We start from the raw sequence: 23,860 nt of genomic DNA on the forward strand, positions 1-23,860 counted from the left end.
GTGAGTGAATAAAACTTCCTTACAGTTTTCTCTTGTCCCAGCAGTTTTTAACATTAGTATATTTAGCATAAAATGTGTTCACCATTTTAATTGTAACATTTCACTTAAAAATCCTTCTATAACATTTACACAGATTTTAAAAAATGTGAACAATCGCGATTAACTATGTGAAATTCTGAGATTAATCGTGATTAAATATTTTAATCGTTTGACAGCCCTTATACACACACACACACACACACACACACACACACACACATTTATAAATTAGATCCGTGACCACCAGTGAACATATTTTATTTAAACGTTTACAGAAAGTTTACGGAATTAAACAGAAAGTTTTATAAAACAAAGTTTTATAAGGATCCCACCGTCGCATTACTCGGTATCATTCCAGCAGGTATACAGGGTAGAGCTAAATTATATCTCTTAAATATCTTTTTTGTAGCAGCCTTGAAATGCATTACTATTAAGTGGATGCAATTAGAGCCACCCACCTACAATGCTTGGGTCTAAAAAGTTGGCGAACTGTACCAAATGGAAAAAATAACATACATACTAAGACTCCAAAAGCATATTTTCAGTTTACGGTGGGACTGTGCTAGAGCTCTACTCAGGTAATGCCCCAGTTAGTAAACTTGTTGCTGTAATGTCGGGTACCGCGTCCTTGCCACTTCAAGTAGATATTTTATTTAATCATTCATTTATTTTTCCTACTCTTGATTTATGTGATGCTGAAACCAAATGGAACCTGTTGTAAAACACTATTCTGAGATGTTTATTTTATTTTACTGAATGTCTGCACAATGCTCTCTAATTACCATCTGAAGTACAGTTGTATGATCTGCTCTGTTGTTAAAAATTCAATAAAAATTTTAGTTCTAAAAAAAAAAAAAGTTTTATTCTGTTCAAAAGTTTTATTGATATTCCATTTGAGTGTCCTCAGACGGAGGCATTTTACCCCAATACTGAGACAAGACCAAGACCATTTATTTACAGTCTCAAATCTGGACTCCAGTACTAGAACCTTGTTTATCAGGCAAAAGTTCATACTGTAAGATAGCACTCAAATAGCTTTTGTGTGTATCATTGAAAGAGAGAAAACTAGAGCGCATGCGGTAAAAGGCCTGAAACGCACCCTGTGTAAGTACGTGAACACAGAGAATATATGAAGCTGGTGCCGCTGTAGAACAAAGAAAACTGTTTTCTGATATGAGACAAGATTACTTCATCACAGGAAGATGCATACACATATACATATGCATGTGCATGTATATCTATATCTATATCTATATCTATATGTGTGTGTGTGTGTGTGTGTGTGTGTGTGTGTGTGTGTGTGTGTGTATATATAAATATATATGTATGTATAAGCAATATGTCTTTCTGCTATGCTAAGCTGCCTGTCTCTGCTCATCATCCACCTGACAGGAGCTAGTTTTGTTTAGAGGATCCTTAAGTGACATAATTTCCTGAATCTTCAGGAAGGTCTCACAGTCTGGGGGGAAGCAGTTCCTCTGGAAAGCAAATTGGCAGTGTTGAGGTTAACCCTTGAAATGTGAGGAACCAAAACAAGAGCACAATGCTGACGGTAACCTGTTAGCATTAGACTTTACAGTACAGACCATCAATAAAATGCAATTGAATTACCATTGTTGAATTAAAAAAATTGGCAAATGCTGCTTAAATGAGTCTATCCCTGCTCCCACACACATTCTTTTGCAGTTACTGTTGATAAGTTGTTCAAGCTTTACAGTATGTTGGCGAAAATCTCATTATCTTATTGAGAGATTGTACTGCTAATTTCTTGTTTTTCAAAATACCTTCATTTAGAGTGCGTTCATTTCAAATGGTGTATAGTTTGTAGGTCTGCAACAACTAATTGACATTATTGATAACATTGATGAAAGAATTGTTGGCAACTGATCATGTTATTAATTAGCTGACTTGTCAATTATTTTTAGGTCACTGAGATTTATTTGAGATCAGTATTTTATCAGTATTTGAACTGACTGATAAAAACATATATATATATATATATATATATATATATATATATATATATATATATATATATATATATATATATATATATATATATATGAAGGTCAACTGATAAAAATTTATATATTTGAAAACGATGACATTATGCACGTTTATAAATGTTTTACATGGGCTGATCAGGCCTTAGGTCTTTGGATCTGACCCAGCTGATGACTGGACTGTCAGTCTGTGATCTGTAATATCAAACTTTATAACATTATATTATTAATCACACAGTATTATTTTATTTAATTTTGCTTTATTGTCAGAAGAGATATACAGAAAAAAACAGTCTGCTTTGGACTACCGCTTAAGATTAGGTGGTACAGTTCCTTTATTGAACAGAGCTGATGCCCTTGATAGAATTCCTTTTAAGAAGATATGACAACATTAAAAAGAAGATTTAGGTGTGTTTATGTTTTTTATTAAGAAAGAATAATCATTGCATTTTTTTCATTTGTTGAATGGAATATTATTGCCATACTATAATTTGCAAGTTTTGTTTTAAGGACTAACTGATTAATCAAGTTATAATGCACCAATTAATTGATTGTGAGCCCTAATATTTTCTATGTGTAAACAGTCACACTCTTAGGATCGATGGGGTGCATTGTTTTCAGTTGTGTAATCCAGCAAATGCTAGCATGATTTGTCATTTACAACTTGTCTAGTTTTGAACAATAAATACAATACCATTGTCCAGCTCGATGACATAGTGTTCTAAAGTGGACACGTTATGTAGCCAACATAAATGAATTAAATAAACATTGTAGGAGTTTAATGTAATTTTTATATTTTCACAGAATTGTGTATCTCAGTTTTTCATTATTATAAATCAAAATTTTGCCAACTCATATAAAGCTTATCCATCTTCACAACTCTAGCACATGGATTGTGGGCAGAGCATGGAAAAGTCAACTTCAGAACAACCAAGGAAAATGAATCTCACATTGAGAGAAAGACGCAGGAGACCTCCTTCACCTTGGCCGACCGCAGATGCCAAGAACCTCTGAAGTGACAGTTCTGTCAGTTTATTACCTAAATGAACAGAAAGTGGTCTTATTAAACACTCAGCACACTCACAGACATGCTTTAGTATGAGCTGTGTATGACTGACCTGACAGGTTCAGAGAGACAAGTGCTGTGTTTCCTGGCTGAATGACTTTTCCATCGATGTGCCGTATGCCAGGATCCAGCAAAGGGCTCAGTGCCTCAACCACCTCACCTGTCTTATACACACAAACAAACACAGAGTCTGTTTATTTAGGAAATATATAGCATCCCTGGCCTGCACTCATATCTTGTGGAACTTTCTATCTAAAGCTGGCTTTTCACAGTTAAACTTTCATGCAACCTACATTGAACTAAATTGCACTTAAATCGCACAATGTAAAGCATCCTGTGATTCATTTGAAACTTTCTATCAAAGCACTGACAATGGATCACATGATCACAGCAAATGACATCATTTCAAACAACTGATTTCACCAGATGAACAGACAAGAAAACAAAAAACGATTCTTGTTCAGCCTGCTGTTATTGTGACCTGCATAGCTAGATAAATTTCCCCTGGCTCAATACTCCCTAATTTCAAGAGCTCAGATTTATTTGGAAAATCAATACAGAAGAGGAGACCAAGATGCACTCGTCTAGGACAGGATTAGTGAGACATCAAGTAGGCTAGACAGATAAAAAACAGATATAGCACTAAAGAATACCAATGACAGCAGAGAAATATACAAATATGATAAACTTGCAGCATATATGCAACTTTGCAGATGACTTTAAAGTGAGAGCAATATGTATAAAAATGAGAGCTACTAATTTGGTTAACTAGCAGAGTAACTGAATGAATTATACGTGACGTATGTGAAATATATGCTGCGAATTGCTTCATGTAAGTGTCAAGTTGCACTGAAATTATGTGGCAGGCAACCCACAACATGCAACTAGTTGCATGAAAGCAAGCTTAAAGAATTTAACTTCACACTGACCCAAAATTCCCCAAAAAATAGTTGTTGAAGATAATAAATCAATGGGCAAAATGAGCCAGTGTGAAAATAGGACAACATCCTAGCACAGTGCAAATGGATAGATGGGAATGGTACATCAAACCAATGTTTGGGTTGCGTTTTTTGGGGTCAGAATTCTCTGAACTATATCTGGACACTCAGATTCCTTTGGAGAACTATGGATCCAAACTAACTTCACATCGAATGATAGAGTTTGACTTTATAGGCTGGTTTTATAAGATGAAACTTCTATGCAACAAGCTGCATAATGTGAGCTGCATGCAACATTATTTCCATTCAACTTGACAGTTACATGAAGCAATTCACAATCAAAGTTGCATGCAACACATTTGGTTACAAAAACACTTGCTTTTTCCACAGCTGTTCTTTTTTCCATATCTACACGTCTTTTATCTATCTAGCCTAATTGATGTGTTGCTTACCCTGTCTTAGAAGCACATTTATCAAGGAGCACATCTCTGTCTCATCTTCTGTAATATTTTTCATCCTTTAGATTTCAAGTGAATCTGAGTTCCATGTAAAATTAAAGCACGCCATGAGAAGAGAAAATGAATCAAGGTACATATTTCACGATACCCGCAGGCCAAAGAAGAATAAAAGCTGGCATTAGCAGCCATTTAAACATCTGTTAACGTTAGCAGATTAGTTAACACAGCTTGTTACTGTAAAAGTAAACTTAGACAAACTCATGCATGTTGTCATGGATCAGAAAATTAACAAAATGAACAACCACCCTGAATCAGTCAGAAAAATCTCCTTTTACATGCCTAATAAGCCAGATTCTGTCCATTGAAGCATTTATATCAATAAAACCATGTAGTTTTACATGAGCATGTGATGCGTTATTGGTGTTTTGACTGAAACTTGTTCCACAAAGATAAGACGCTTTCAACTGTTGCGGCTCAGTTTCAAGTGAGTTGCAGGAAGCTTTAAATTATGCAAATAAATTAAAATTATACAATTATTGTATAAAAACATAGATTACAGTAGGCAGATATGAACACACCTTCTGTACAAAGCTGTTCTTTTCCTGGGAGGAAAACAGATGAAGAACATTAACTTAAAACATACAAACATTTTTAAAATAAATGTTTTGCTTTTGTGTGATCACATTGACTGAGGAAATGACCTTACAGATTTTTCACTCCGGACATCCTGCTCTTTCATTATATTACCTCTTGTTCTGATCCTGGTAGGCGCTTGTCTTTCCCTTCTGACTTTCCTCCTTGACCACGTGGTACCTTAGTGTCTGAAACCGTGACAGACAGCAAATAAAATTATGTTAAAAGCAAGATTTTAGCACTAAAGCTAGTATCTGCCAAACCCAGATGTGTCCATCAGACTCACAATTGGTAAAACATTTTCCAAGCTGTTGAGGAACCATTCTTGTGCTGCCATTACTCAGCAGTGAAAGCTTTTCATCATTACACCATGGGTCAGCAACCGAAATGTTAAGAAGGGAGCCACAATATTTTGTGTGTCTCAGTATGTTTCAATGTGTTAGTTTAGGCTAATAAATCTTATATAAACAAAAATGCACTTACTTTGCTCTGGTTTAAGCTTTAGAACAGCTATAGCTGGTTTTCTCACATCTCCAACAGGAAACTTTTGTAAAAGTGTGATAGTTTATTGTAAAATGTCTCTCAAAATTTGTTTTTTTATGAGGCTGAAGTCAGTTTCTGATTTGCTGGCTTCTTAAATGGTGCAGCACCTTCCTGACCTTTTAGTGTTTGACCATTTCTCACTGCAGATTGAACATATACAGGAAACCTGCTGGAGTCCTTATAAATTGAAAGAAGTCACCAAATGCTTTACGTTTGTCTTAAATCTCTCTCTTTGCCTTTTTGTGATCTACTAGCTAGGTGAGTTTTTTGTCTGCATTGCGGTGTGATCAGCTGTCTGTGCACCAACCTTCAGTAATAAAGGATGAATAAGCAGTTATACATTAGCTACAGTGATTAAGACCATTTAATGTTAAAACTGTGTTAGATCTTATGATCAGCAGTGCTCTATTTTACTGCAAAAGATGATTATTTTATTTTCTACCTAAAAATCAAATTCTACTGTGGAGCCACCACAATGCGTATGGTCTATCATTTCATGGCAGAGATGTTGTTGCTCTTCAACATTTACACTTAAACTGACTTGTTCGAAAGATGACATCCTATGACAGTGCCACTCTGAAAGTCACCCAGCTTTTTAATCCAATCCATTCTTATACAGTAAGGTATTGCAGTGAGTGCATTTACAGGCATGCAATAATCAAATCATACTTGGATTACTGCAGTTGTCTGATTATTCAAATGGTCATGTAAACAGCATACTTTGATTTCTTAGATCAGAGTAAAGTCTAGAAATCCAATAAAGAGAGCTGGATTTTAGCTCAATATTCAGATTTCCCAGTGCATGTATACTGTTATTCTGATTTCTTCCAGATTTCTCAGTCTGTGCATGTGTGTAAACAGACCGTGGTACTGGGAATAAGCAAGCAGCATTGCCACAAAAGAAGCATGCATACTGCAGCATGAAGTTTGAGTTTTTCATTAGGTTTATGTCATGTCTTCTGTGATTATACTGGCCGAGTGCAAAGCAGAAATCCAGTTACTGCCCGACTCACTTTGACCCGGGTATTGCATTTTTTTTAAGTTGGTGGGATTTCTGAGAGAAGATGAATGAATTGTAGATTATCTCCTGTAATCAAATTATAATCTTTCTAATATAGAATGCTTTGCTTAAGAATGCTTTGCTAACAACTAGGAATATTAGTTCTTTAGCTTTTGTGTCTCTGTGTGGCCTGTGACGTGTTCCTTGAGAAGGATGCTGTGCACATAGATAAGGACTTGTTTAAGCCCATCTCCAATAAGTTCATCCAGGTGAGTAAGTTATCCAGGCTAACTGATCTTAACTAAATTTACCTCACTAACTAAGGAATATAAGCAAATAGTATGTGTTACTGGATTTGTATTAGTAATTTTAAACAAATTAGAAACTATGCAATTCATCAACTGAACTGGACCTGTTTCATTTCTTGCATCTGAATAGGTGGACTTTCTACTGCTGTGAATATCTATGTCTGATACAGTGCATTTTTAAGGACATGGTTCTAGACCTGGAGGAGCAGAGCTGTAAGAGGTACTGTTTCTTTCTCCTCCTGCTTCCTCACCGCGTTATGACCTCCAAGCTGGAATTAATGCTGTTGGAGTGTAAGCAGCAATTTAAGCAAAGGATTTTGTTCTGCTGAGTTTTCATTGTTTTGATAGCACAAATACACAGACATAGAAACTAAAGCTGTTGAAATTGTTTGTCTTTAATGTTTGTCTGTCATAAACAGCACTATAATGACACAGTGTGACAGATAATACTTCTGTCATATTTATGCAGTTTTTATTAGATTTTTGGGATTTTTCTTTCTTGATGTGCAGCTCATTATTTACAGACTGCAGTGTAATGTTGTTGCTGTGCTATGAGGAGTTCCTCTTTTGAAAAACTGAACTTAAGCACAGAGAAGAGGGTCATGGATGACTAACCCTGTGTGAGACGGGAAAAGCCTGGTCCCTGGAGAGAGAGGACTCATTACCAAGCCACAGCATCAGCACACAGCATTAGAATTCTAAGACTTGTCTCTGGAATAGTGGGAACGGCAGACCTTTTTCTGGTTCATTATTATACGCCTGTGTATGTCTTATATTTTGAGAAATTCCCGGCAGGCTTGGGATGAACCCTGCCTTCAAAGACAAGACGCTGAGGACCTTTGCGAGAAGGCTGATTAATGAGATCATGAAGACTCTGTGATCCATGGTGGACATAATGGAGCAGGGAGAGTCAGGGGGCTGGTGCACAAAAGGCCTGTCCACCGTTGAGATGAAGAGACACTTGTTGTCATGCACGGTATGAGGACATACGTCCTCACTCCAACACCTTTTAAATATCATGCAAACAGCCCTGAGTTTTAATAAGAGTTTTATCAAAAATGACTACTTTAAAATTACTAAAATAAGTTAAAATCATATAAAAATTGTTGAAAAAAAGTTATAGTCGTATAGCTGAGACAGACAGATCTCCTCAGTAGAAAACAGGCCTAATGTTGTATGTATGGGACAGAATGAACTTCTGACGCAGGCACAGGCAGTGCATTGTATAAAGGGAGTTTTGGATGGCAGAAAACACGTGGAGTTTGGGAGGACTGAGAAGTACTACCTGTACAGCAAAAATAAGAAACCAAGCTAGCTGTTAATGAGAAGACTGGATGATAAGGACTGGCAAAAGGAAAGTGCCCTACCAATGGCCTTGGGGATAACTCAAAGCTCAGGATGACTCGATACAGAAAGGCTGACAACATTTAAAAAAATATATGTTAAGAGTGGTTGAGTGATTGGAAATAAGGGTTTCCAGAAGACTTGTTAAACTAATACGTAATGGGACCCAAAAAGGGATTCAAGGACATATAATAAGGGATGGGCGGGAAGATGAGCTCACCTCAAAATAGGATGTAAAGAAGGATGCTTTGTGATGATCTTTGCATTTGGTTGACCGGGAACCATCTTGCCACCTGAAGCTCAATAAATGAAGAGAGTTTCTTTTCCTTCCTTCGAAAAAGAACTCATCAACTGAAGTTTGTTTTTCTTTTTCTTTCACTTTTTGCAGAATGTGTTTTAGTTTTATAAACTTTTTGCATAAGAGATCAGAATAAGTTTAGAATAAAAACCTAACTTAGAATAGTTAGTTGTAATATAACATATGCCCGGACTTGGGGCAGAGGCTTAACTGCTCGTAGTCCCGACAACTTCCTGCTGTTTATCAGAGCATCACCACTACACAGTCTCAGTTTCAGTTTCCCAAACACTTTAGCCGACCACGCTAACAATATTCCTCCTAATAAACAGACACACATACAGCTTTGCCTCCTCATTGTTCACCACCATCACTGCAATATTTTATCTGACAAGTTTTATCAACATTAACTCACAAAGATAATAAGAGGGCTGGTTGAGATCATGCCTGCAGTGTCTGTGATTTTTCAATTTTAAACAAATTTTAGTTATGATGTGGTAAATTACCCAACAAGTGCGACTGCCCAAAAATGACTGCAGGATATTTTTATGTAAAACCGCTGTGACTGGACCATGTCAGTCAAACTGTCCCAACATGGCTCTGAAGGAGGTGTGATTGAGATTTAATGGAGATGAGGATGTACCTAAGTTTCAAGTACTACCTTTTTTGGTCACTTCTTTTTTTCCTGCAGTAGCTGCTGTCTGTAGTGCTGCTGTCTTCTCTTCCTTCTTGGGCACGTCCTGCAAGAAAACATGTTAAAGTCACTCAGGGCCGTTTCTGAACATCTGGGAGCCCTAAATGACAACCTACCTGGGGGGTCGGGGGGGACACACTCTAGCCACCCAAGTAGAAAGAAAAGAACTAGAAGAATTAGTACTTAATGTAGAAAAAGAAACAATGTACGAGCACCTCTGGACTCACTTTCTGACAAATAATGTTCATTCATTCATTCACTCATTTTCCAAGCCGCTTCTCCCTCAGGGTCGCAGGACAAATAATATTAAATAAATTAATTAAAATGACATATTCCAGTCCCCCGGTGGCTCAGTGACTGCTTATACCAGGGTGCCAAATCTTATCAGCAAAGAGTCAGAGTGGCTGCAGGTTTTCATTCTAAACAAGCAAGAGCACCTTTATCCTTAGCAGATAAGACTGGATGATCATTTTCAAAAAGGTTCTATATAGAACCAAATACATTCCATTCTCCATCATACTGAAGAATCATTTCACCATGCAAAAAACCATTCAAGCATGAAATGATTCTATTTAGAACTCATGCTTTATAAAGGACCCTAGAAGAGCCATCTTTTTAAGTGTAGTACTTAATTTTTGAGACAATTTGAAAATGCCAGATCATTTCCTTATGTGAAAGATTCATGACAAATGGAAAAGTACAAATGCCCAGATCTGCTTAAAATAAAATCTTTTTACATTAACTTACACTGGAATTCAAGGAATGGTGGAAATGTTTCTAAGTTTATTTAAGGTTAAAGTCTTTACAAGTAAAACAGCATTAATCTGAGTTAGTTCTCGAGCAGCAACTAACATACAGAAAGGAAATATATCAATTTTATACACCTCTGGGCAAAGGAGGGGTTCCCCTGCTCTCCTCCTCTACCCCTCCCATTTCATTCATCTCTGCATCATTTGGGAACCATTAAAGCTCATGGTGCTTGATCTTCTTGGCTTCCATTATGTCATCAGCATATTAGTTTTAGGTCATGTCCAGCTTTGTCTGAAAAAGAGCTGTATTATTTTTCTAGGCCATTTTCCAAATCCACAAAATCCTCCTTATTTCTATTTTAGAGACTATTTTAGCTCACAAAATCCTTCTTATTTCTATTTTAGAGATGTGCTTCATAAAAAATAACTAGGAACAGATGTCAAACCTGGCCATGATTACAATATCTGAGTGTTACGAGAACCGTCTGTTTAGAAAGGTACAGAAAGGTAGAAAAAATGCTACATTGTATTTGGTTGTAATCTTATAGGTCACACTAAATTTACTGTGACTGAAGGCACACTGTGAAGTGAACAAGAGTTCACTGCTCTAGAGCTACAGAACTTTCAGATCCTCCACAACATCCTTCAAATCCTCCACAACGTTTTTCTTTCTCCTGAAAATATAACATTTCAGGGATGCAAGGTTTTTGTCCTCCAGCGAAGTGCCCTAGTCAAAAAGCAGTTCAGGTTGTGTTCTTGAACGGGCTCAACTAAACTGCTATAGGCTGAATCAATGTATATAAGTAAATGTGCTGGTTTTCGTGACATCACAAAAACAATGAATGCAAAATAGATTGTTTTATATATGGACTGTATGTATGAAAACTTTAATAATGCTACATATGATGTCATTATTTTAAAATTTTGGATTTGCATAATATGGGCTCTCAAACCTACTGGATTTATACACCAGCTGCTGTCTGAGGAAGAGCAGGGGGACTCCACCCACCCACGCCACTGTCTGTTCTCACAGCTGCCAAGTGGTAGAAGATACAGAAGCATAAAGTCCAGAACCAGACGGTTCCGAGTTTCTTTCCCCGGGCCATCAGGCTGATGAATGGCCAGTGGTTCTGGTGCATCGGTCTATAGGCCTGTCACTGCACCTCTGAGTCATCATCATGATGACGTCCACGGACAATCTACACACCTCATCCACATCTCAACAGTCTTACTTTGATCTTACTGCACCTTCAATCTAGCAATTCTATATACAGTACTGTGTGAAAGCTTTAGGCACCCAAGTTTTCAAAATGTATTTATTTGTGTAGTATGTGTTTATTTGCTGAGAAAAGTGTTAATATTTGAATAAACAAAATTTATAGAATATCAATTAATAATGATTATATATATATATAATTGTGATTTATGGATGTTAGTGTGGGTTTCCTCCAGGTTCTCCGGGTTTCCTCCCACAGTCCAAAGACATGCAGTCAGGCCAATTGGACCTGTTACATTGCCCCTGGGTGTGAGTCTGTGACTGACTGACTGTCTGTGTCTGTCTGCCTTGCGATGGACTGGCGACCTGTCCAGGGTGTTTCCTGCCTTCCGCCCGATGACCACTGGGATAGGCTCCAGCACCCCCCCCCCCGCGACTCTGAGGGAGAAGCGGCTTAGAAAATGGATGGATGGATGTTCGTGTGTTTGTTTAACCATTTTCAAGCCTCTCCTCGAGGAAGCCCAGTATTATATGTAGTTAAAAAGCAGCTCCTGGTTTGACCAATCAGTGCTTCAGTAAATTGTGCTCATGATGTAATTGATGATATTAACGAGTCTCTGTGGAGGCTGTGAAGGTGTCAAGGAAAAATATGGACCCAAGAAATTCTTGTTACTTTTTATTGTTTTTATGTTTATGTGAATTATGAATATGACTTTATTCTAATGTATATTGTGAAAAACTCACTGCTGAGGTCAACTGTTAAAAAATTTGCTTAGATGCCTAAAACTTTCACACAGTACTGTATAAATGATTATAATTCAGATAAAACTAAAGGCATAAACACATTAAGGGAATAAATAATCTGACAGACCCTTTAAAAACAGTCTCAGACTACACAGCTAAAATGGCTCTCTAGATTAAGTTTTGAGGGACAGTAAGAATTAAACAAGCTGATGGGAGAAACAGAGTGACAGTACCTTTTTCTTAGAGGCACTCTTGGTTCCTTTACTGCTTTGTTCCAGTGATGAGCTGCTAGGGATGGAGAGAGTGCGCTCACATTTAGAGTCTGCAATGTCCACCTGAGATGGCTAAATAAAATGAGAGGTGGGGAATGAGAGAGTGTGGTGGAGGAGAGAGACAGAAACAAAAGAACAGACTGAGCTAATGGACGGCAGACAAATTGCAGAGCAAATATGATTTGAGAATGTGACCATATCAAGGACTGAAATGTTGGTGTCATAAAAACAACAGAGAAAAATTTGGCTAAAATTCCACCTTTTTTAATCTTTACAGAATGAAATTCTGAGTGGTTTGATGTGAACTGCTCCACTGGAAGGAAAATGAGTCTGTTATGAAATAAATATGAAAGTGAGGATTTTTTACAGTGGTGGTGACTGGAACTACTGTCTGAAGAGTTCAATGCCTCTGAAACTCTTACATAAAGTTTTAATATGCAATAGTTACAAATCCACTGGCTGATGTCTGTGACATTGTGTTACAATAGTTTTGAGATAAGATTTTGTTTTAAAATGTACTTTTTAAAACACATTCATGGTGAAGAGGCACTTGTGTGGCAAAAGTTCCCAAAGAAAACATATTTTTTTGACTTACCACTACTTTAACATCATTAATCTTACATATAAATGTAGGCTGTATCAAAGATTTTCTTTCTAAGCAACATTACCACAATGCCATCATTTTACCATCTATATCTAAATAACAAAGTAATGTGATACCTTTCATAAACAATCTACTTCACCACTAGAAAGTGAAGTCATGACAGTTCCTGGTAAAGCTTGCAAACTCTAAATTAATTCGACAGTGTCAAAATGCAAGCTAGCTAGCTCTTTCACAGGTAATTGCTCAGGCTAAACCAAAGAGGCCTTGGTTTCTGTGCAGTGGGTCTGAGGTGAGGGACAGATGATGAAAAGTCTGCCCTAATTCTGACTGATACCAGGAAAAAAATGGTTTCTATCTAAATTGTCTAATCGAAAATAGCTCAAATCAAATCCAACAGATGAATGTAAGGTGTAAACATAAATGCATTGTTTCATGTGAAATGCTCTGTTCTTAAAAAACAAACTGAGTCAAAATTGTTTAGTGATGATGGCAGGAACCAGGCATCTGAAGAGTTTAGTGCCTCTAACGCCTCTTAACTTCCTTAAATAAAGTTATTACATGTAATGGTTACAGAAACGCTGCCTGACACATTGTTTTATGATAGTTTTGAGAGAAGATTTTGGCTTAAAATGTACTTTTTGAAACATTCATGGTGGACAGGTTCTTCTTTTCTTAGATTAACAATTTTTTTATCATCAGAAGATATGTGTAGGTTCACTGGTGGAGGTTTTAGATAAATAGCAAATAAAATTGCTATATTTGTGCTGTAGACATTGAGATGCCTGGTTACCATCACCACCACTGTAAAGAAATCTGTGTTGGTAAATTTCTCTATAATGAACCATTTCGCATCAATTCACTCTTTATTACTTTTTTTTAAAGATTGAATTATGCAGAATATTTTAAAAGATGGTAGAGTTCTCCCTTTAAGCACAAGATCCAACAAATAAGAAATTACAATGTCATGTGATTCCTCACCAATTGGTCCCTCTTCATCAACTGCCTCCTTCTCTCAACGATCTCCTCATGTGTCAGAGCAAAGGGGCCAATCACCTATACAGAGGGACAGAGTCAGTAAACCTGTGTGGATTTGGTGACAAAAGCTTCACCTTTGAGAGGAGTACATGTGTGGAGTTTATCATAGCCGGTCACTTTACTTATATGTCCATAAATGATGTATGCTTTTAGAAGGTATATACTCACTTGTATGTTTACTCTGTATTTTTTTGCTTAAGATGACAGATATGTTACTCTGAAAAATTAGGGTGGACTATCAAATGGTCTACTCCTCACATTTGTCCAGGCCTCATGTTTTTCTCTCCTGAGGCCTAGCTAGCTGACAGGGGTTAATGTAAGCCATTGTTTAGTGGCCTTGAGGGCACAGACAAGAATGCTTCTAGAAAAGGCCGGGTGTATGAGGACTTTCTGACCATATAAGCGCGTTTAATTATGCATATATGTTTACATTTTCATGTTTATTCATATCACAATTAGATGTAACCAATAAATTGTAACTTCTTTGTTCTCTGTTAAGCAATGAAAAGTAACAACACCCTACTTGTGGAGTATATAACCGTTGTAACCTTGGTCTGCCTTTGGAGATCTCTAGGTGCTCTCCTGGAGTTTCTCCCTGGCCAAGAGCTTTTCAGTAAACACAGTACTTTGAATCATTAATTGTGACTATTTTCTGATTTATTTAGTTACTTTCTATGACACCTGTTTATACAGCAGGCATATTTGGTGAACAGATAACATTCAGATTTTACTTCATCGTATGAAAAGCCAGGTGTAGACACCTCTAGGATGCATTGAATTACACTCAAATCACTCAAACCTCATTCGGAGGTGGTCAGAAACAGATCATGACCACATTTATCACGAGTGTAACCAAAATACATTTTTGAGATCCATATAGAATTACGTCTGCTGTGTTCTGACTAGCAAGTGGCTAGAGAGAAAACTAGCATAGCTGCTTTAACTCTCTGTGGAAGGAGGAATCCAATAATTTCTATATTCATAAAGGGTTGAGAATCTATAAAGATGTACCTCAGCCAAACAGACCGCCCCAGTATCTGTAATATGATTGTTGGCCAGGGAGAGACACAACAAAGAGCGGTTGAGACGCAGCCCCTGAAAAAGATTAAAAAAAAAAAAACAATAAAAACAGGCGAGATAGAGAAGGTCAAATGCAAACAAAATATCTTGAGAAGTGCAAACATCTTAAACCAGTCAATAAAGCTTATATAATAATAGTTTGTTGCAATAGCATTTCAAGATTATTCAACTTATTTCTGAATGATTTTATTTGTTTTGTTGACATTTTTTCTACTGAAAGAGTCTTATTTCATCATCACATACATTTGTAAGCATTACTTTGGTTTAATTTTACTTTAGGCATTATTTTTTATAATAAGCAGAAGTATCTGCCAATGGAATAAGACATTTCCGCTAGGAAATCATTACTTCAAAATTAAGTAGCAAAATATCAAGAAACAGGCTAAATGATTTTATGATATTCCCATATCCCACAATAAGAAATGTTATATATATATTGACTAGATTCCAATTTTAGCCTTATTCCATTCCAAGGCTACTTCAGTAACTTTAATAACTTTAAAGTAACTACAATTCAAAGTGGCAGTTAACAACTAGGTTGACGCGGCTACATTAGTGGCTTATTAAAGTCCAACAATTAGAGTCGTGACAGTCTGGGGTCAGAACGTGGTCAGAACAAGGCAGGCAGATACACACATTCATTAATCAAAACCAGGAGATGAAGCAAAAGTATAAACATCACTAAGAATAGTGATGAGACATAGAGACTTTTCAACTAGCAGACCAAACAAAGGGGTTTGTATACACTAATGTCCTAGAAATGAGCTGGAGTTGTGTGTAGTTATGGAGAGGTGAAATAAGTGAGGTGCAAGATTTGGAATGAGCCATTCTAGATTAGGTCTCCAGGGGTGAGGGCCCTGTTGCAGTTATTCTTAAAACTGCACTACTTAAGTTTTTTGTTAAAATTTAAAGAAGTAGCATTAAATTGAAAGAAACAGCATTAAACACTAATAATAATGTTGGGGGATGTCATGATAGATTTTGTGGAGTTTTCAAATGACGCCACATGTCTTATACATATTGACGTCACACACCAGAGTCAAAAAGAAAGTCCAGCTCTATGTTTGGATCACAAATGCAAAATCAACATTATACTGATGGAGCTAGGATTGTAATAGCAGATCATTCACTAACACCCTCAGAGTTTTGACTGAGTTCTCTTTGAATACTCTTTCAACGCACTTGCAACCGGCAGTTTCATTTGCTCAAGGAAGAGGTCTGAAGCACGAAGCGTTCTTCCACAAGTTGCATGCAATTACACATTTGCACCAGAGAGGTCCAAATACCCAAATCTAACATTGCAAAGCTTAGAGCCAAAAAATTGAGTAACAGACATTTGGGCCTGCTGGTAGATCCTAGCCATTTGAGGAGATGTTTTTGTTCTCTATCATATAACTTTTTTACAGTTAAGACATGCATACCAACTACTGGATGCTTGTAAAAGAGCACAGGATCTGTCATTGGCATTCAGACGTTGGTTTAGTGATGCAAAATTCAAGATCATACACCATAAAATCTCAGAACAGACCTAACTAACTGCAGGTAAAGAATAAAGGTAGTGATTTGTGATTTGTGCCTATGGTTACAGACTTGCTGTTAGTTTGTTGTATTTAGATTTCTGTAAACTTCAGCACCTGCGCAATATGAATGGCACCTCCATCACCAATAGAGTTGAAGGCCATGTTGAGTGTTAGGAGGTTCTTGTTGGCAGAATGTACTGTGGAGAGAGCTGAACCAATCAAACATGCTCCCTCCTCTCCTATACAGTTGTTCCGCAATGACAGGTGGGTTATCCTAGCAGTGGCAGGGAAAAGGACTGGTATAGTTTAGAAGCAAAAAAACAGTCTATGTGTACTGGTTCAAAAGCAGATTAGCACATAGACCTCTGAGGATGTGCTTCATAGTCAATGGCATGGCCAAATAAGCCTTTTATCTTTAGAGAAAAAATCAATGCTGTTTTTGAAAATTGTCACTGTAGCACCCTGTGGGGAAAAAATTGCAAAGTTGATATGTTTAGTGCTATGAATTATGGAGTCATTTACAAATCGAACACTCTTGCGCTCAACTAATGTCACTAAGTTACATGAAAGTAAAGCTACTCTTATAACTATACACTACTTCAATATCAGACTGATGCACAGACAGACAACAGGGAGGCTCAAGCTCCTGATCTTTTCCCTTTAGTTTATTGGAGCGTATTACACATAGCCTCAGTGGTATAGGCTGAAATATTTTAGGCAGTACTGAGAAAAGTGGGTAAGCCAACAGGTAGATACAGTTTTCAAATGTGTCATGTCCCACAATGTCATAACATCACCCTACATATCCCAATGCTTCTGCTCTGTGGTGATACAAAACAACAGCAAGACTGTGTACACATCAACCAGAATTCTGAATTCATATAAACACAACCAACAGTGCTGCATTCTTCACTATAAATCATGGGTCAGCCTGTGATAGGTACAGCTTTTGCCCAATGAAGGCTAAAACATGGCCATGGCAGGAGGGTCTAATGAAGACAACATAAGTGAGATAAAATCAAACTCAACTGAGATGTAAAAAGACAGGAAAAAACAACACAGCAAACTTAAAAACTTTTTAAAACCTAATTATCCCAGGCTAAAGCATACTACCACAGCAGATAGGAAAAATGTTATAAGATCATTTATGTCTCACCTTTGATATCTTGATGCATTGAAGCAGACATTTGCTTTGACATTTCAGTTTTTGTAGTAAAACAGTTGTAAAACAGTAAGTACCAGTTGTACAGACCACAGATGACTATGATGTTTTTAAAATTTGTTTCTACCTAAATAGATAGAAAATTACTTTTTCAGAGACTAGATCTCACTTTTATCCTGGTCAAAATGACATGCTTGAAACTGCTATTTGCAGAAGAACAGATGAGAAAATCCCCTTCTTGTGTATGGAAAGAAGGTTTAGCTCATAATAAGTGAAATGTAATCTGGCATATTGAGATTTGTAAGGGTGAGAGAGTCGTAGACGAACACAGACCGGTAAGTAGCGTAATTTTAATAAACGGTCAAAGTATCAATAGAGCACAACAGAATTGTGGTCAAAGTCTGAGATAAGGTCAAAAAGGTACAGATCTAACACGACAAAGGCAGAGGCATCCAAAATAGGGGCAAGGCAAAAAACAAAAGTCAGTAAACCAATATGAAAGTCCAGACACATGAAAACAAACGGCACAAAGATAAAGGCTCGGTAAGGTTCAGCAGAACAATACTTCGCATTGTAGCTGTGCAATGTCTGAGCTTAAATGGCTCAACCTTAGAGTCCAGTCTAATCTAATGCAGGTGCAAGTCCTTAATAATCAGGAGACTTAGATCTCTGCCAGGAGTGGGGTGGGGAGTATGAAGTCATGTGAGACTCCAAAGGACTCTGGGAATTGAAGTCCCTGTCTTGCAAGGCTGGATCCAAGCGGTGACAAGATTCTAAATATGTTAAAATTGATTTTTTTGTAAGTAGGTTTTCACAACGGATTTTACAGGTTTTACAAAATATTTACACATTTACAATTTACACATGTGAAAATGACATATTTACTACTAAAATGCACGTCTTACAAGTAAAAACTGACTTATTACTATTAATAGTAACTATGTATATTTGCAAATCAAATTCCTGATACCAATATTTTAACATTTATTAAGTGAAATTAAATTTTCATATGCGTAAATTGAATTCCTGAGATAAAATAAATAAATAAAAGTTAAAAGTTTGCTGTAGTAATTAGAATTCAGCATGTTAATACAATTTTTAACTGTAATAAAATCATTTAGTACCAAATTGTAATATCAACGCTACACTTTATGTTAGCCAAAATTATTACTGTAATTACAATAAATTTGAAAAGGAATTTTAAGATGTTATAATTTGTGTCCTTATACAGGTCTCTTTTTATGGTAAAAATATTTTCTGACTAAGAAACAAATTTAAAAGCATCTTCAGCAAATTCCAACAGAAGCATCACTTGACATGAGTCATTAATATGCATAAGGTCATTTACATGTCTATTCTGATTGGCTCTTGCCTCTTAAAGCCACATTAAAAACACTGGCTTGCTAGTCACCACCACAGTGACTTTTTCTTATTTATCATGTTGCACATTTTGCATGATGGTACACTGTACCATCTTTTATTAATCTGTACTGAGTTTTATCAATCAGGCCCTCTATCTCTCTAAATAACAGTTTCTGCTATGTGATACAAATCAAATTAAATTTCACTCATGTTCAAATTGCCATTTTCTCCCTCAAATATCTATGCATGGGGCTGCTCAACACTATAAAATAACACAGTGCACACACTGTACTATTGTCAAACCCTCTTATTTACCAACTACAATATAAAGACACATCCTCAGAGGTCTATATCAATAAGCTCCTCTTTACGGTTATAGATGCATGTGACCATTTTTTAAATATCTGAGTTTATTATGTCAGTCTGTGTGTGAAAAACACTTACATACTGTCCTCTCCAATGAGGATATGATAACTTTGCTCTGGAATTGGGTTTCCCTCCAAAATGACTGTCCTACCGCAGACAAAGCAAGAACAGAGAGTAGTTCTTAGTTTCCAAGTTTCCAAGGCAAATGCATGAATATTATGACAGATAATAATTTAAGTTGTTTTCAAGTTGCTCCTTGGATGCGGTTCAGAGCAAAACAACCAATTACAAGTGTGATTATATTAGCTTGAAACCAGATTTTTTCATTGATGTATGCTTTAAATTGCAAAATCATGTCTCAAACGTCCAAATGCAATCGTGTACATTTCAATGTAAGAGGCACAGCAGACTAGTGCAAAGCATAAAGATTTCAGTCAAGCCATAATGACTTTCAGTCAACATGAAAAAGTCTAGGACATTGGATAATGAAACTTATAAACGGACCTCTTGTATTTAAAGCTAAATTTGAATGTAATATTTTCACAAGCATTGCTTTGATACTTCATTTTTTTGTTTTGTTTTGTACGGTGTAGCATTTTATTTGAAGTATGGCTCTCTACACAGTCACTCTCCTGTGTCAGTCACCTGAGATGTGAGCACATAGAAATGGTGTTCTTCAAGGAGATCAAAATGCGATCAGTCAGCCTGGCCTGCCACATCCTGAAAATATATCATCATGCGGTTCATAATATATTACATTATACAGTTGTGCGCAAATCCCAGTAAAATGACGTATTTTGTAGATTCTCTAAGTGAAAATAAGGTAAATCGTCAACAAACTCCATATTAATGCTCATGGTTTTAGAATGGGATAGAACAAGCTTTACGTCCACATACTTTTGGCCACATAGTGTATTTTCACTTAAGATATCTACAAACAATGCCATTTAATAATGTTCAAACTTTTTCATTTGTCAGTATATCATGTTATATTTATTAGCGTAGTTTACACACTAATTTACTCACACAAATCATTTATCATATCCAAACATTCAACTACTTACTTTAGACTCTGTAAATTGCTCAGTGATGGTAATATCTTACTCAGCACTTCAGCCATCACCTCATCCACCTGCCAACCTACAGAGTAGCACAAATCATAGAGCATAGAGTGTTTTTGTTTTTTGTTTTTTGGTAAACAGCAGTTACTCTTCTAACATAATGACACTGAACAATACAAGAACCTTGTATTTCAAATTTTCTCCTGCTATCCTGCATACACAATGGTACAATCCTATATTTGTGACATTTTGTGTAAATATTTAGTTTTTGGAGTTAATCATCTTACCAGATATGATGATTTTCTTTGCACTCTGAGAGTCATCATTCTCCATCTCTGCTTGAATGCAAGGTTTTGGACACCAAGTTGTCACAGGGCTTCCAGGCGAGATTTGGGTTTGACTGTCCTCTAAACAGAGAAGTTTGATTTAATTCATTTGATTAATTAATCTTCATCTAAACAACAGCCTTGACAATTTTGCACATAATGAGGAGAACAGCCAGAGCAATAATGAAGGGTTCTGAAGGGTTTAATTCCAAGAATAATCAAAATCACCCAATCAAGGTCTTTGGGGCATCTCAATATTGGATGTTTAAATTAAGCTTGGATATAAACTCTGCAGAAGTGTCTCCAAGATGAGTACTCTTGAGGTAAATCATGGTGTGATCAAAAATGAATGTAACAATGAACCTTTTAACAGGGAATTTCACTGATTTTCCAAAATGTCTGCAAAAATTCTCTAAACCCACTAATGCAAACAGCCGTTCACACTACTTTGGCATGAAATGCTCCATTCCATGCAGGGCATAGAGGGTGCTTTTTCAGATTTATCACTCAGTTTTTACTTCAGTTTTACAATTATCAAAATTATAGGTCAAAACTAAAGAAATTTAGAAATTTGACTGTAAACAAATTGGCTATATTCACACTGTGAACATCACAAGCCACGGTTCCTCTCAGCACCACTGTTAATAACCTGATAATCAGGGATGGGGGAGTAGCTAAGTAGCACGTTACTTTTTGTAGTTAGCTACAAATATTAGTAGCTAGTAGCTGTAGCGCCTATAAATTTTTGTGTAGCCATAGCGGAAATATTTGCTACAATTTCACTACAGGCTTCAGTCAACCTGCAAAATGAACCACAGAGCACGGTCGCCCCACGCACTGATCACCCCATACTAGCAGGCTTAACTCAGGGGTCGCAACAGAAATGTTAAGAAGCCTTGTCCTTTCAGCAATAATGAAACCACCTTGGGAGGAACAACATTTTCTGTCCATTTTACCGTCTTGGCTGTATGTCCCAGTGTGTACTGATGTGCTAAAACAGGCTAGAAATATTACGCAAACTCAGACTTTGCTGTGCTTTAAGATTAGCTTAGCTATAGCTGCTTTTCTCACATCTCAGGAAACTTCTCCACAACTCTCTCAATGTTCCACTTTTTACGAGGTTGAAGTCGCTTTTTTTAATCCTCCAACTACTCGTTCGAATTGTCCCGTTCCTCCTTAAATGGTGCCTGAGGCGCCAGAATGTACTGCTGTGCCATTTAAAGTGGAACGGCAGAAGTCAAACAAGTAGTTGGAGAATGAGAAGCGATTTCATTTTTGCGAGTTGCTGCAGATTAAGCGTATCAGGAAACCAGTGATTTATAAATGTAAATTTAGTAGAACTTTTAAAAAAAATTTGGTGGAATTCCTGTTATAAGCGCAGGTGTAACCCAGAACTGTATTAATGTTTTGAGAAAGGAAAGCTGATTTATACCCTAAATCTATACCCATTGCTCCGCTGTCTGTAGAAGGGAATGCTGCTGTCAGCTGTCTCAGCTTCAGGAGGGGGATTTCATTTATGCCAGCTAATGCACACAGCTCTGGGAAGTCCATCTCCAAATTGCCAGAGCACTGGTAGTCATCTTTGAAGAGAGACCAAAAGTGAAAGTTAGAGCAAGTTTAACAAGATCTACTGGGAAAAAAAACTATACAGCCATTTAATAAGTCATAATGATGAGACAGTTTTCCATAATTATGACTCACGCCCAATCCCATTTCACTTCTTATCCCTACCACTTAGACCTTACCCCGCATGTTCACGTCTGGGGTAGGGCGTCCCGACGCACGCTCCAAGCGGAGTGTTACGTGGGAAAAAAGGAATAGATGGCGGCACGAGCGACCAAAGAAACCCACAAATGTAAGTATTTTCTTGGTGAAAAATTACAATAACCATTGTAATATCTTACTTTAATGCCGTTCCAGTGTTTTATCTTCATAACAACCAAAGAATCGCTGACAGCATTCTGGATGTGTCCCGGTAGTTACGAGCAAAACTTCCTGTTCTGGCACCTCAGGTGTCAGAACTACTGCACCATTTAAGGTGGAACGGGAAATAGCTGACTAAAGCTTCATCTCACCGAAGAATTGTGGGTGGGCAATTACAAATAACTGTCCCACCCATGCTCCTAAAGTCACATTAGGTTGCAGACCTTACCGCTTACGGCAGAGTGGCCTACAGCAGCCTGTTAATGAAGTAGTGTTCTTTCTTATTTCGTAGGGAAGATTTGAACCACTTCCCCCTGTCAGTTCCAACGGGCAGGTGACACTCGAAAAGGCAGGGATGAAAGTAAGAAATGGGACTGATGGGGCTTAAGTAGTTACCTCATTATAATGAAATGAGAATGAGAATTTTTTTTCATAATTATGAAAAAGTATTTATGCTGTCATTATTATGAGATAGAAAGCCATATTTATGAGATACTAGGTCCCAATGACTATACAATTTTTTCCAGTGGAGGAAACGAGCTTGCATGAAGCCCACTTCAAATGTTTCTATAGGAAGAAGCACAAGGCTTTCTACTGACCCCTGCAGGGTAAACCGGGCATTTGTCCTGTACCTACAGCCCTGAAAGTCAGATAGTAACATAAGATACAGATGCAGTGTGTCCCTGTCTACACAGCTGATTAACGAAAACTTCATTTAACTTACTGGTAGATACACACAGAAATGTCTGCTTCTCACAGCAAATCTAAACGAAAGGGGAAGCTAATTGCTAACAGTCAACAGACTCCCAACCAAAGCCAGCCAACCTGCACTCTTCGCAGCGTCGTCCTCAGCTCCAGAGTCTCCTTTCTCTTTGGTGACCTTTTCCGTTCGTTTTTTCATCCTTTTTCAGTCGCAGGTTCTAGAACAAAAGCAACTAAAGAGAGAAAAAAGAGTCGTCTAAATAACTGAGGCGTCAGGAAGGTTATTTTTGTTGACGCGGTTACCATGTCAACAGCAGTACACACGGCGAGGCCGACGCGCTTTTTTGCATTTTGGCGCCCCCTACAGGCTGACTTTATATTTATGACAAGACTGAAATCAAGAGCCAGCCTGAAAGG

General features: G+C 37.2%; 1 protein-coding gene across 3 annotated transcripts; it reads right to left on the minus strand.

The window, feature by feature from the left end:
• Positions 1–290: 290 nt before the first annotated feature.
• Positions 291–23,727, minus strand: lrrc71 (leucine rich repeat containing 71). 3 transcript variants are annotated; one of them, XM_017715379.2, is made up of 16 exons: positions 23,567–23,727; positions 22,264–22,398; positions 20,780–20,899; positions 20,496–20,571; positions 20,077–20,151; positions 19,510–19,578; positions 16,656–16,815; positions 14,953–15,036; positions 13,885–13,959; positions 12,264–12,365; positions 9,289–9,367; positions 5,252–5,325; positions 5,083–5,106; positions 3,161–3,272; positions 2,993–3,081; positions 291–1,517 (listed from the first exon to the last, which is right to left on the minus strand). In XM_017715379.2, exons 1-16 carry the CDS (start codon positions 23,640–23,642, stop codon positions 1,395–1,397), a joined length of 1,473 nt encoding a protein of 490 aa, XP_017570868.2. In that variant the 5' UTR covers positions 23,643–23,727; the 3' UTR covers positions 291–1,394. The 3 variants fall into 3 exon arrangements, with proteins under 3 accessions (XP_017570868.2, XP_017570867.2, XP_017570869.2); XM_017715378.2 differs by having other exon boundaries at positions 12,264–12,374; XM_017715380.2 differs by lacking the exon at positions 23,567–23,727 and having other exon boundaries at positions 12,264–12,374; positions 22,251–22,394.
• Between the last annotated feature and the right edge of the window lie 133 nt (positions 23,728–23,860).

Source organism: Pygocentrus nattereri, chromosome 1 (genome assembly GCF_015220715.1).
Source record: "Pygocentrus nattereri isolate fPygNat1 chromosome 1, fPygNat1.pri, whole genome shotgun sequence".
Classification (NCBI taxonomy): Eukaryota; Metazoa; Chordata; class Actinopteri; order Characiformes; family Serrasalmidae; genus Pygocentrus; species Pygocentrus nattereri.